This window comes from Zeugodacus cucurbitae, chromosome 5 (genome assembly GCF_028554725.1).
Source record: "Zeugodacus cucurbitae isolate PBARC_wt_2022May chromosome 5, idZeuCucr1.2, whole genome shotgun sequence".
NCBI classification, from domain to species: domain Eukaryota; kingdom Metazoa; phylum Arthropoda; class Insecta; order Diptera; family Tephritidae; genus Zeugodacus; species Zeugodacus cucurbitae.
The window spans coordinates 73,358,543-73,373,611 of NC_071670.1; the positions used below are offsets into that span (position 1 = coordinate 73,358,543).

Genomic DNA, 15,069 nt, shown 5'->3' on the forward strand with positions numbered 1-15,069 from the left:
TTATAAAATGCCATAGAAAAACTAAATTAACGTGTTTAGGTTAAAAAAATTCTCATGCGAAAAGAATTCTTGAAACTTGAAGGTAATTTATTTTGTATGCTAGAGTTAATAGTTAACTCATAATAACCTAATCCAGACTTATAAACATTTTTTATATTTACTAAATGATTTATGGAAGTACCAACGTCTTTGCTTAAGAATATTATATGTATATTGTAATTCTTCAGAAGAACTGCAAAATATTTATTTTATCAAAAAGTTCTTGAAAGTTGTGCAATACCGTTAAATTTATTACCATTTGTTTCTCAACTTATGACCGCTACCGAGTAGTACCCGACTACGGCACAAACCCCAAAGAACTTTGAGCAAAGATGGCATGATACAAAATATTTTTTTAAAGAGAATTGTCAAATCCCACATTTTTTATAAGATTTGGCAATGATGCCACTACCGACAAAATTAGATTGGCCATTTTAACTAAATTTTAAATAACTTATAGGTATTTTGCATTTTAGATATTATTTTTGAATGCTCTGTTCCCCAATAGGCCTTAATCATATACATATAAATATAATATTTCTTAATAGAATTTATATCGTTACTATGAATATGAGTACTTACCGCTCTCTTTGCTCGCATAAATGAAACAAATTCTTTTTTAATTATTCTTCTTTCACGTCGGGATACGTTTTTACTTTATTGTTGTTGTTATAGTCCTTATTACATATAATATTTATTACTCAGTTCTGCCGGCCCGACTTTTTCTTTTGCACACATTACTTTACATTTTCAAATTACTCAGTTTCATTCATTATTTTCCTTTTTCAAAATTATTTTCTAGACTTTTAAAAACAATTAAAAACCTGTTGGAAATTATAGTACATCGAATGAAAGTGTTTACAGGAGGGTCGTAAATATAAATTTTGCAAGCAAATATTTTGGTGTTCTTTTGTTTTATTTTTTTAGTTTTCTTTTTGGCAAACTTTGAATATGTGGGAGAATTAAAATCCTAATACAATTCGCATGGAATCACATCAGTATCTAAAGCGTCTATTGTCTTCTTATCAAATTTTAAAAGGCATATAATTTAATCTGTAGTTAATAGAACATCTCAGTCAGGTCTACATGCGTATTGAATCAACGAAGTAGAGCTGAATATCAAGGGGGGTCGCAAACATTTTTGTCCGGTAAAAATATTTTGCTTTTCACAGCAGTTTAAATTAATTTAAATTTGGAAGCGTACTATTTACAAAAGGGTACTAAATTAATTAAAATTAGAAAATGGCGGCTTGTGCGTTGGATTCGTAAACCACGCCCACCGCACACGACAACTGTTCTCTCTCATCGCTTGGCTCTCTGCTCAGCCAAGTCGAAACAACTCGACACAATCGAACAACGGTACAATGAAACAACGGGACACGTTGCTTCTGGATTGAACCTTTGACATTTGTGACATTCTGCGGAAATTACACTGAATAGGAAACATTATTATTACAGTTAGAGCTCATTTGTGTATATATGTGTGTGTGTGTGCTTGTTCAGGACTCCGAATTTTGCAGTTGTAAGTGTGTGTGTGTGTGTTGTAATGTCTTTTTTTAATGAGGTTACATTGAATTAGTTGTACGAATATTATTGCTTTGTTACACATATGCAATTATGTTTCTGTTTCTGTTTCTGTTTCAGTTTCTGTTTTACTGCTGTGCTGCTTCTCTCCGCTTTTCCTAACTAGTTGGGTGGGGGCAAAACGTTTACTTCTTCAAACTATTCAAATACTAATTAGGGCTAGTACGCTTATACATGTATGTATGTATGTAATTATGTTCTTATGATCTTAGTTTTGTATTTTTTAGGTTATGTGGATCCGATTGTGGATATATTGAGCGGAAATCAAATGCAAGAGTCGACAATGGGTACGGACTTTTCGTTGCCGAAAAGCCCAGCGTTGTTGTTAGTTTGTCTGTACTTGTTTAGTTTTTGCGATTTCGCTGCAGCTTTTGTTGTTTGTGTTGCTTTTGCTGCGAGTGTTGTTGCTGCTGCTGATGGTGGTGATGATGGTGGTGGTGATGGGATGCCGACTGGCAGTGGCCGTGCTTGCAGCTATCCGCGCTGCGCAGCACCTCGGCGTACGACATCTCCAAATTCTTTAGCTGATTAAGCTCCCGGGAGAGGAAGCTTGGTCGGTATTCGAGATTGCTCAAGTCCAATTCTCGACCGCGTAATGTCGACTGCGTGCCGGGTGAGTTCAAACTGCGATTGTAAATGATCATCGAGTTGCCGCTCCATTCGTAGTGTGCGCCGCTAGTGCTGCGTGAGGGGCGTGGTTGGTCGGAACTAGTGCTCGCCAGTGGTGATTGGACATATGGGCGAACATCGCGTCGTTTCTTGCCACTCGCAATGAAGAAGCGTGGCGGTGAGGGCAGCGTGGCCGGAGACTCGGAACGATCGCCGCTAAAGTTGCGGTTCTTGCGACGGTTCTTCTTCTTGATACCCACTCCCACTGACAGGTATTCGAGTGGCTCCCGTTTCAACGGCGTAAGTACACGACCATTTTCAACAATTGGCGATTTACCACCAACAACCAGTGTTGTTATAGAGGTGCCCGCCAGCATTGGCGGCTGGTTCTCTTGATTCTTCTCGATAATATGCTTCTTTGCCGTCTTGCGTTCCAACTTGGTTATACACTCGGACATGGCAAACGATTGTTCGGACACCGCGGATGAGATAATGCTCTGTGCGTCCTCTCCAAAATCGATTGGCAGCTCCTCATTGGCAGGCGTCACTGGCGGTACTTTAGAAACGTTGCAAGCACCAGTTTCGACGGGCTCGGTATCGTCCAGCAAAGGCAATTTCTCACCTTCCTCCTTGTTGGTAGCCGCTTTCTTTAGTACCGCGAAAATCTCCTTGAAAAGTTCCTTGTACTCGGGACGATTACGGAAATGCGACTCAATGGGGCTGGCATCATCGTAAATGCTGAACTTGCACACCTCGCCATCGCCGATGGTACAAAGGAAAGAGCCAGGCCGGTTTTCTGTCTGCGTTGACTTATTACTAGTCTCATCGGCATAACCCGACGAAGTAGTTTCCGCTTCTGAGTACTCAGTGGGCGTACGGCCACGCGTGTCCTTCGTACTGTTCGCCATTTTGTTGGTGTGCGCAGCATTAGATGAGGGTATGCTTGAATTACCGCCATTTTGCGCCTCACCAGCAGCGGTACTACCAACGGCAGAGCCAACGTCACAACTTTCATCGGCTGCGTGCTCATCGGCGACGGACGATGGCGTGTGCGACTTTTGTGACTGACTAAATTCACCCGACGATTGGAACTCATCGGCGAGTGACATGCCGTCACCGCCGCTACCACTGCCACCGCTGCCAGCAGCGCCACCTGTGTTGGTATTCTTACGCACTATAGCCGAACACTGTACCTCGAGCAAAGCTTCGTATTTCTCTACCAATTCTCGGTACGGGTTTGGGCTACTGGGGATACTCAGATCCAATGAGTCAGCAATGCGTTGCGAGACCTGCAAAACGGTGATGGACAATTGGGTTGTGTTACAGTTAATAGGTGACCATGGCATTACATGTTGTTTTGAGAAAGGCATAGTTTTATTATTATTCTTATTATTATTATTTAGTCATTGCTTGGGGTTGGGAAGGTGATGATGATCGAGAGAGAGATTGTGCTCAAGAGTTGGAGAAAGAGGAAATATATGTTTATATGTGTGGGGTAGGAGATATGAAGTACAGTATCAACAATAGCAACAACAACAATGCCAAAAACGTTTTTCAAAGAGAGAAAGAAAACAGTTCAACAGAAAATCATGCAAAACTAAAGGCAAATATAAACGCTTAAAAATACAGTAAAACAGAACTAATCCTAAATTAATATGGGGACGTTCACGATTTATCCAACAGCTGCTGGATTCTGCAGCCCTAACGGGTTTCCCCCAAAACTCATGCGTTCGCACACCAAATAATTAAACAATGCATTATAATATATGTATATATATATTTTTTTTAATTATTTAATTATCACAAAACCGTTCCATTGGATTATTTTATGTTATATTCACAAATATCAATAACATTTTTATTTTTTATTTAATTTTTTTTCCATTTTATTAAAGAAGTTCAGAACACAAGACCGATACTGGGTGGCAGGTTTACGGTAGTATGTCGGGTAGAAAAGGTTAAATCGGATGAGAATTGAAGTTAGAAAAACTAATTGAAACTTTTAGTTAAAACTGCACTACTCAAAGCATTACTCGGGGGATTAGTCGCCCCAACTTACAATATTTACGCTTTGGAACATCTCGGGGAGATTGTGTATAGTGTATTGTGTTTCCTGAAGAGGTCATTTACTTTTAATTCATAATCTCTTAACCTTAATCGTTTATTTGATGGATTTATAGTTTGCTGTGATTATCGTTTGCTAATACTTGGAAACTCTTAGAATACTACGCTCTTTTTATTGAGTGCAAGAATTTCGGAGACTAGTTAGTTAGTTCAAGTTTGGGGGTCCCGAAATGAAGCAGCATAAACATATGTAGCTCCACAGCCGTGAGCTGGTATTAGTAAGTCTGAGTGATATGTTGTTTAGTGGATGTAATGAAAAGTGTTAGTAAACATTGAAAGCATAGGCGGGCGGGGGTGTGGTCTTGCGTTCTCGCTCTCTCTATGATATTAGCAACATAAATAAATACATCGATTAGTTTAACTATTAATTACTTAAAAATACTTGTCAGTTTGTGTGTAGGCACTGTGCCGATCTCGGGTAAAAAAATTCTAAAACTAAGCTGGAGACTAAACTTAAAACGACTATTGGCACTACTGCAATGAATTAACTTCTGTTTTGCCCTGTATACCCTCGACCGTGGATATACGAGTACATTTCCTCGAAGGGAATATAGCTGAATTCAATTTCTCAATTAGAAAATATTTCTTTTGACTTTCGAAAGCGTTATAAATTAAGTATTAAAAATCGGTTAACAGTAAAATTAGAGATAATAAAAAATAATGGCGCATATTAACAATGATCACTTAGGCTAACCGCCGTCTAACGGCGCACTGCACTAACTAACTATCTAAAAATTAAATTTGCTTAATTAAGAACTAATTACAGACTAATTTTATGTATGGTTTATATGTTTGTTGTTGTAGTTATGCATATCTTCTAGATATCCACACAATCAAAGAGTATGCTTGTTTGTATAAGAGGTTGTTTATATGCTCTCTTAGCATATATCTCGTATATGTAGAGTAAGTAAGTAAGTTTGTATGTAATAGCAGGTAGTTGGTAGTCATGTCATGTAGTGCGAGTACATGTATGTATGTACATATGTATGTGGCTTGGTAACAGCGTCTATGCCTCGCATTTCAAAAAGTCAATGCGAAGTCTTCATCATCTGGTATGGAACTAATGAGACGGCAAATGAACAGGGCGGGCCATTGCAGAAATTTCGCAATCCAACATAAAACATTGAATTTTCTCATGGTCTTCTGCCAATGCTTCAGAAGCATTGAGTCTAACGAGAGTGGCAACTGTTCTTGCAGGTACTTTGTGTTGGCATTTGAGCTGCAAATCGGACAAATCGTCGTTTTGCCAGCCTTGAATTAGAAATTAAAGAAAACAGAAACAAAATAGAAAAAAAACAACAACAACGGAAAAGAGCCGAAAAACACACACATGTAGAAATTAGCAAATAATAAAGAGCAAAGTAACATTGTTTTTGTTGTAATGCAAAAGTGTTGGTGAAGATAAAATACAAAAATTATGATACGGAAGACCGATCTGAAATGCAGTCGGAGTATACTGCGTTTGGTTTGCGCAAATTGCGGTTTGTACAAACACTCAAAATACACATTAGCGGATTAGCACAAACAGAGAGAGTAAATGTTAGGAGCGAGCTATAGAATATACAAGTTAACACAAACACAAGCACACACAAGTACTGTTATACACACAGAAATACAAAGCATAAAGAAGTGAAACACAAACTTCGTACGAAATCAAACATAATGCCACGTTCACACAGCGCTTTTAATAAAAATAAATAATTTCAATCAATAATCATTTCTACTGGTCTCAAAACATAAAAAAAAATAATGAGAATAATATCCAACTTATAAATCTTAATTAAGTACTATGCATGAATCGCATGCAGTGTGAACGTGGCTTTAGCGCCCGAGCGGCGCTCTTGGCGGTGAGTGGGTGAGTGTAGATGGATGATGGAGGTTGGTGACAGACAATGAATAGAAGAGTGTGGTGAGTTTTTGAAATCGAATATAATTTTATTCAGATAAAAATGAAAAATGCTTCTCTCGTTTAATGATAACTAAGGTATAACTACGAACTAAATAAACATGTATATTTGTAAATATGTATATTCAAAGGCAAAAGTAAAATAATACCATTAGTAGCGTCTCAATGTGGTAAGTAGCACAATTTTCATATAATTATAAACGTAATAATAACGGTAAATTAATTGTCATTTTGTGCAAATACTTGCTAAATATAAAAAGTGGCAAGAAAATGTTTGTTTGAGAAAATTAAAAAAAAAATTAAGGAAAAATGTAAATATGTAAATGCAAACTTAAAGTAGTTATGGTAAATGGAAGATGATTTGTACGTTTTCATTGAAATGAATTTTAATCTTTTTAAAATATCACTAAATAAAGCACCGTTAACGGTGGTGTTGCTGATTGATGACATTTTTGGTGTCGGACAATAAACGAACAACGTGAACAATGCACTTGACGTGAGTGGTTGGCTGAGGTGGGGTGTGATAGGTGGCGTGGTTCTTGGATGTTGGAGGGATTTTGTGTTTGGGTTTTTAGTAAAGTGTTGATGTGTTTGCCTTCTTGTCGTAGGCGTGTATTTCAGCAAAATAGAACAAATGTAACGCTTCCCCAAAAGTATAGCGCAGTGCGCGCGCGCTTGCGCCACCAGCCTCACCATCAAATGCATCAATGCAAATGTCATAAGCCGCGCATTATGTCAATGAGCAGAGTCTTGTAATAGAAACAATTTCTCACCTTAATCGATACACCGGGACGGTAGGCGGCCTGCGAACATTCGCTACCGTTATCGAGCAGACTTCGCTCCTCATCCTCGTGGTACTCCTCTGTGGGCGCCAGTGACGACTGCTCGTCACCGATGGTGCCGCGCTCCTCGACAACGCGCATACAGCGACTGCACATCTTGCCTTGCCTGTAATTTGAATAACGGTATAATTACGAATTTGGCAATAAATTTCCAGTCAACTGGACCACTCACCGCACTTCATCCAATACGGAAAGTTCCTCCTGCATTGACCGCATCTCCTCGTTGGGACTATTGTTCGCCAGTCGGCTTTGCAGCATTTGATTCTCTTGAACTGCAAAGAATGAACATTAAATACTGAATACAGGCACTGGGGTCAGCTACTCACTTATGGCCACTAGTTGCTCTTCCAACTCAGTGCAACGTTGCTGCTCGGCCATGAACGCCTTTTTCATCATCTCCAAGTCATTGACCAGCTTTATAATCTCTTCACTTTCATCTGCGCTGCACAAGTCACTCAGCGCCATCGAATTGTCATGACTTTGGTTGGCGCCGATGCTGGTTGAATTGGCTTTGCTATCTGCGCGCACCGCCGAACGGAATGCAAAACTGCAGTTCTCGGGCGCCGTGGTGTTGGCTTCGAAGCACTATCGTAAAACCGAAAACTCAATTAAGCGACCAACGGTGTGATTAAGATGCAGAACTTACCACTTCACTGCCGCTTTCGTTGCCATTACTCGTTGAAGTTGGCTCTTCAACAGCACTAGCGTCCTGCACTCCATTGTTCCTGTGAGAGTCATTGGCCACACCGGCGGCATTGCGTCTCTCGTTGGCACTGCTGAGACGCTCGTTCTTGCGCCGCTCCATTGAGAGCGCTTGCCGCAGCTCCTCCAATTGCTTATTGAGCTCATCTTGACGCGCCTCAAGCGCCTCGATATTTTGTACAAGCCTGCAATACAAAATGCAAAATCAAAAAGAAAGTCGAAATTGACAAATGAAGACAACTCACGTTTTAATATGCTTCTTATCGCTGGTATTTTCGGCGGTCAGACGCTGGTTGGCCCGCTCCAAGTCCTGTATGCCAATGTCCAATTGCTCATAGACTTTGAGACGGGTGTCATTGACTTCGCGCAGTGCGTTCGTGTGTTTCTTCAAGTACTGTGCGAAAGAACCGAAATAGATACAATTAAAATTGAGTTCTTGCCATTTCTTTGCTTTTGTTTTTTATGAGAGGTAGGTAGCTACGCGGAATGCGGAATGGGGTTAGCTATTTTTGCATCTCGACGCCGCGTGGTTTGGCTTGCGTCTGCGGAAATCGCCCCTCTGCGGACGCGGCAGAGACTTCAAGGCGCATTCACGCGCTATTGGCGTGGTCTGCAGCCGTCGCTTGTGGCATGCCACGCTCGCGTCATCCACAGGCGTTCGTGCGTTAAATGGGTCAGTCGCACTTCTGCTTTACTTTACATCGCCTAATTGTGCTTTTGGCATTCAACTCGACGTTCGGCTCGGGCAATGCAAATAATGAAAACAAATAAAGACATTCGCTCGTGTTTCAACTGCAGTCAATGGCAACAACAAATGCAATTGTAAGTAATGAGCTACAACTAGTGAATTGGCAAGATAAGATACGGTTTTCCACTTGAGCGCAGAGCGAAGCGAATCCGTTTTAGTGCAAAAAAAAAAAAAAACAAAGAAAACGAAAACACAAAATTGCATATTTTAATTTCAGGTGAAATTTCATGTAATCGAAAATGTTTATGTTGGCAGCAGCGCCTCCAGCAAGCAGCTCAGCATCTGTGGTGCGCCAGCCGGCGGCGAAATGCGGGCCGAAATGTGGTCACGCCTGATTGAGTTGCAGCTATTGTCGTTATTGGCGCAGCTGCAACGTCTGTTTCTTGTAATGTTCGAGCCGGTGGCGCCTCAGGATTTGTGTCGTGGCAACTTAATGAAGCGCAACCCTCTCACGCGGCGTATTCAGAGCGGCGCGCCACATATTCTCCTATATGCACACCAAATTGGAACATATCTGTGTCTATATGTTTGCATTTAAATGTCTCAAGTCGCCACGGCGTTGCACAAAGATGCATGCTGCTTTTATTTCCTCAGCTTGGCAAACGTGCGGTACCGTTATGCACTCAACTCAAACCGTTTCCGACCCAAATACTCAAAGTTAATCGAAATTTCGAGGTTTCAATCGACTGGGAAAATCACTTTGCAACAAATATTAATGCTCCAAGTGATTGGCCGACAATGATGGTGAATAAATCTTTAAATTTAATTAAATTTATTCATTGAAAGCAAAGATAATGTGGCATTTTCCGTTCTCTTTCAAATTGAGGGCTCAAAACATATGTTAGAATATATATTGCGCGAGCGATTATAATGAGCACTAAGGTACACTTACTCGTTTGAAATATATATGATGCCAAGACACCCTGTAACGCCCTTTCAAGGAGAGCTCGAAGGGCCGAATCTAAACTAATTCTCTAGTCAGTAGAAAGTCATAGAAATTGTAGGAAAGGAAATGTCTAAACAGACTAGAGTTGTTGTTTTTGTACACGTGTTTGAACACACACGCCTAGTCGAACAACATAATTGGCTCCAATTAAAAAAAGTTAAGGCAAACGAACGACCAGGCGGCTAGGAAACTGCCAGTCATGTCCTCCAGTGCTGGAATGCGGCTGACCAAGTGCAATTTGCAACTGGCGACTGGCGACTGGTGGCTGACTGAATGACTGGTTGGCATGCATAGAATTTGCAACCGCTAGCAACAATAATCAGGCAACAAAAGCAACAACATTAAGGATTGCTGAACAAACTGCTTTTGCTACAAACTCGTACATGAGTCCACATCATTTATGCATGTATCTAGTCGTTGGCATGCTCTAATAACAACAACAATAACAATATGTAAATGGCTTTTGTTCCACACACACATTTGTTGTTGTGTGTAATTTAAGCGATTGTCAGTTGGCGACCAAGCCACGCAGCAAAGCGCCAACGGTTCACTGGCCAGGCTGATAGATGCGAAGTGAAGGATTCCTGCGCAGCGCCCGGTTGGTGGCCAATGATTTGATTGAACGCCTGTGGGCTGCGAATCAGCGTTGCAATGACTGACGTAGCGCCACCAATGCGGCAAGCGGATAATGGTTGTGGAGTGGAGTACTCACTTGCGACGGCTTGTCGCAGCTACTATTTATACATCAACTTACCACAATTTCCTGTTGCTGCTCATCGATAGTACCCTTCAGCTCCTTGACCAGCGTCTCGAGCTCCTTATTGCGCTCGAGCAACGTCTTGCCCAGCTCCGCGGCAAGTTGTAAGTCTGTAACGGGAAAAAGTAAGAAAAACACGAATCAGCAAGCGAGGAATGTGATATTTAAATTTAAAAATTTGCATAACAACAATCTACTTATACAAGTTCGTATGTATGTATGTGTGTGTGTTTAAGTATTGAAAGTGGTCAGCTTTAAAAATAGCTCAAATACTTCATTTTATATTACTCAAATCGATATTAATGAGTCCAATTTATTTTGTACATCTCAAAAGACAACAACAAAAACACTTCAGCAGCGAACGCAGCTGCGGCCAAACCCCAATGCTGTCATTACTTCATACTGCAATCGGTGCGCATAAATATGAGCGGCCGTCGGAGCTGCAACGGTGTAGACGACGACGCCACACGAGCACCTACCACGGCATCACTAGGCCAAAAATGCACACCGGTGATTTCTTAAAACCATTCAAGCGAGAATTCCAATCGACCCGAATTGCCGCGGAGACGAGGTACGAAAATGTGACTGCATTCAGTCGCACACTGGCAGACTTGGCACAACTTCTCCCGGCCACCGCCGCAGTAGACACTCTCAGATATGCGGGTTAATTGAGTTTGTATTATTTTAATTGAATGCGGCGAGGGAGGAATGCGCAATCGTTTATTTTTGTACTTGTATGTTTGTATGTATTTGTGTAATAAAAAATCGTTTGAAGATCGAATTATCGAGGTTAAGAAGTTGATTGCTTCCAGAATTGGTAGGTGAAATAACTGCAATGATTATGCTTTATTCTTATTTTATTATCTTTTTCATTTTCGAATCTACTTTTACACCAGAACGTTTCTTGCTTTGCTAGCTTTATTGGTGTAACAATTAAACAAGTTTTTTTTTTTAAATCACAAAAAAATCATTTGAGTTGCATAATATAGTGCAGGCCTTTGCTAAGAATTCATTCAAGAACTAGCCAAACATAAAAGACCTCGCTACAATGAACGTGATCAACGATGGGTCACTGCACCAAGCCATAAGACATCTCTTTGTCCTGGTGGTCTCGTACTACATAGTCTTTCTAGCAATCTTATAACTCTTCTTACCTTCAATAAAACCTTTTCTAGTAAAACCTCAAGTGAGAAAAATAGACGCCATGGAGTATTCTTCAAACATTCCAAAAAAATACAACAACACTTTCCACAATTATTTAACCCACCCATCAGTGTGGCACTTGTATATTTTCCTCTCTATACCCTTTATATTTAAGTATGTTGAAGCGCTGCATTGAACACTCGTGAAGTTTTGCAAATTCAATAAAAAGAAATGCCAGCAATCGGCAATTAAATTTCTCATTTACTTCCAACTTAACTTCATAGCGACTTCTTAACCTGCGCATCATCACTTGCCACTAACGACTGACTGCCGCATCAATTATAAGTGCACACACATACACACGTCTGAGTCTTCCATTAGCGACGTTCACAGGTGACCGTTACAAGCGTGCACTCGACTCTGGTGCAGAGATGCGCGCGTTGCCACCTCATCGTGCCACACTCGGCAACCGCAGTGGTTATGAACGAGACATGTGGGGGGATGTAGAAAAAGTAAGGAAGACAAACTGTCGAAAACAAAGCAGAAGACGCGCACGGTTACAAACGTGCATATACGAGAGTCTGTTAACGAACGCGCGGCAGACGAGAGACGGAAACACCACAAAATTTCAGTTTTGTGTGTGACCTTTCCTACTTATTACTTGTCATATTATTGTTTATTACATTATTTGTTATTTATATGATTATTGATTTGTTTCCGAAGCATGAGCAGCCATTACAGATAAGCGGTTTAGAGACAATAATAAATATAATAGAAGACACACACTTTGGGGAGAAGTGCCCCTAAAGATGTTGCAATGTGAGTCTGCATGCGCGCTGAGCAAAGGTGTAGGCCTCGCATTCTGTACGAGTATTCGCATAGCTAATGAGCTAACTATTGTTCGATCTCTGCTGGAGAGTGAAAGGCACCACCGAATATCATTTGGTGAAAACCTCAAGGATGCATTCAAATTCCAATTCCAAATCGCCTCACCTTTGACGCACTGCTATCAGAAGTGCGTAGAGTGTGCGCGCAAACTCATTTAATTAAGCGCATGCGCAGCCATGAACGCAATACATTTGTGCATCAGGTGCGGCACCTCTAACGGCCGCCGGCTACGGTAACTGCTCTTGCCTGTTGCGCTTTAGACATCTTTATCTTCGCAGCTTGAATGCGACACGCACTATCGAATGCGTGGCCTCTACATACTTGCGCGCGGCAAGCGCAACGACTTGCCAATCAAACGCAAATCAAACACGCTGCCAATTGCAGCTGGGCAATCATGTTGTCACGAAGCCCGAAAATGAATTGCCGACCACAACTAATTCAGTTGTTTGCACATGCAACTGCGGCTGAGCGCTGATGGGTCGCGGGTGAAGGGCAGCGGGCGGCGTTGAGTATCAGCAATTAGCGTGTAACGCTAGTGGCAACCATAAATCTTGTTTTCCTTGCCAAGTCTCTGCAATTACGCATGCAACATTAACGCGCCGCACCTCGCGCCGCCACATGTCGCGTTGCTTGCATTTGTCTTAACGCGGCGGCTGCGCGTTGTGCACATTTTGAGGAGCTACTGGATTATTATGGCATTTTCTTGCAACCGTCAGCGTCATTGCGGTTCCACTTTATCGCATATTGTCGTTGCGACGCGTTTATTGCTGACTTTTGTGCGTAATGCGCGGATTTCATAATAGATGCTGTCATTGAGGCATAAGTGCGCACGTAATATGCGCGCTTTGATTTTCCACAAACAGCTCGATCAGCAGCGCGTCACGCCCCGAGCTCCCCCTCTCAAGCCCAGAGTGTGCGTCTTCCGCCAAGCACACAATCACTGACACCTGTGCGACGTTGCGTTGCGTTGTTTGTCATTGCGCACATATTTACACCTAATAGATTTATGTGTGTACGCGCGCGCATGTGAAAGTGAAAGTACAAATCGGCGCGTCTGAAGGTGCGTGTTTTTCGCCATGCCAAGCGCAGATGCTGAGCGATGTCGATTGTGCTGTTATTGAAGTTAAATTAAGGAAACACGTTAACGCGCTGAACGCGGTGAATGGCAAAGGATTTCCATATGCAGGCAACATTCACGCCGACTATGTGACGGCGCATATAAATGCATAGAGATGCATGCTTCAACACGCGTTCCTTTCTTCGCTTTTCCTTTCGAATGGTATTGCAATAATTTTTCATCAACCAACGGCGGTCTAATAATCATAAAGTTATCTTTCACAGCAATGATGGAAGCGCATACATGATAGCACTCAGGCGCCTTTCGTGAAAGATTACTTTTTCCGATACTGAGTTTGGCAGCAAGGCAAGACTTATCTTTGTTTTGCTTACGAATGATGTAGTCGCTAGTGCGAATTAGTATCGCCAACACTGGCAGCACCGACCAACAAACAATCAGAGCATTCTAATTGGACAGCTTTGGATCAACAACAAAGTTTCCGGCAGCCAAGTGTGCAAACGCGTAACACAACCAAGTTACATGTGACAATCAAATCTAAATCTCTGCGAGAAATTTCATCATATACGTCGGTGGCGGCGGTATCCACACCATAATTGCGCAATCTAACCGACTTGAGCATCCCACGCACGGCGTTCGCTTTATTGCCCAGCTCTGATGGCTGTCAGCCCATAAACAGCAGGGCCGACACTAAGTCAAACAACCGATCCATGGCGTATTTGTCGTTTTCCAAGCGCTTATTCCAAGCTTCGTGGGCGTGTGCCAGCTTGCAACACGTACTGCGTGCAAGCACACCAGAACTCCCCAGCAACACCTCCCACATCCCGACATGGCCGCCCTGGCCGCCCTGGCAAGCGCACGTCCATTATCATCCATTCAAATGGAAAAGAAACCCAGTCAAGCCACATTCCATCGCATTCGCAGCGCCTGCAATGCACCGTGTCCACATGAGTCGCGCCGTTGCTTTTATGCAGAACTGGCAAATTATGCATGTACACACACGGCCATGCAGTTGCGCATGCGCAAGTGCCATTAAATGGTTTCTGCCTTGCCGTGCCATTTATTCTTTGTCATGCAGCGTTTTCATAACGCCACAGTGTAGCGGCACTGCTGCTCGCTTGTACTCGTGTATTTCCCCAATGAGGTCGGCGGTGAGCTCGACTCGAGAGATATGCGCTGTTCATATTTATAAACTTCTAATCGATGGGTGTCGCCAGAACTTTCTATCGCAGCAATTAACTACCGTTACAGCATGGGCATATGGAGTGTATTGCAGTCTTTTCCATATACATATATAGGTGTGTATGGAAATGCAAGTGAAACTAACTGCTTTTCCAGATATTGTGCTGAGCCCCTCCCTTCATTTCGGTGTTACTTAATAAATATCCGATAGACGATAGACTGTGTCTTTTTTAAATTATAAACCTCATTTAGCGAGTGTACGTTTGCCGCTCTCATACAAAAGCAAGTAGCTAATATTGAAAAGAAGAAGAATAAGGGAAGATAACCTCAAAAAGAGATGAAACTAACTGGGAATATCAATATAACTTAGGCTAGTTTGTTATCTAAAATCTGCGCTAAATTGATTACAATAAAGTCTCCAAAAATTTCATGTGCTTGGAATCCATGCACATTGCGAATGTCTCTAATGATCTAGCACTTCAACACTTGCTTTCAGACCCGAAAAGTATATTTATATGTTTACA

At 41.8% G+C, this 15,069-nt stretch overlaps 1 protein-coding gene across 6 annotated transcripts in view; it reads right to left on the reverse strand.

The window, feature by feature from the left end:
* Positions 1-1,565: 1,565 nt before the first annotated feature.
* LOC105212756 (uncharacterized) overlaps positions 1,566-15,069 on the reverse strand; it is a 50,778-nt gene continuing 37,274 nt past the window's right edge. For 5 of the 6 annotated variants that reach the window (XM_011184985.3, XM_011184984.3, XM_011184986.3 and 2 more), the window contains 7 exons: positions 10,255-10,367; positions 8,052-8,200; positions 7,751-7,991; positions 7,431-7,689; positions 7,277-7,376; positions 7,036-7,210; positions 1,566-3,521 (listed from right to left, as the gene is read on the reverse strand). In XM_011184985.3, the coding sequence (XP_011183287.1) occupies positions 1,968-3,521; positions 7,036-7,210; positions 7,277-7,376; positions 7,431-7,689; positions 7,751-7,991; positions 8,052-8,200; positions 10,255-10,367 (2,591 nt within the window). In that variant the 3' untranslated portion in view covers positions 1,566-1,967. Of the gene's footprint in view, positions 3,522-7,035; positions 7,211-7,276; positions 7,377-7,430; positions 7,690-7,750; positions 7,992-8,051; positions 8,201-10,254; positions 10,368-11,524; positions 11,682-15,069 lie in introns of those variants that run through there. The other variant, XM_011184987.3, reaches the window with a different exon arrangement.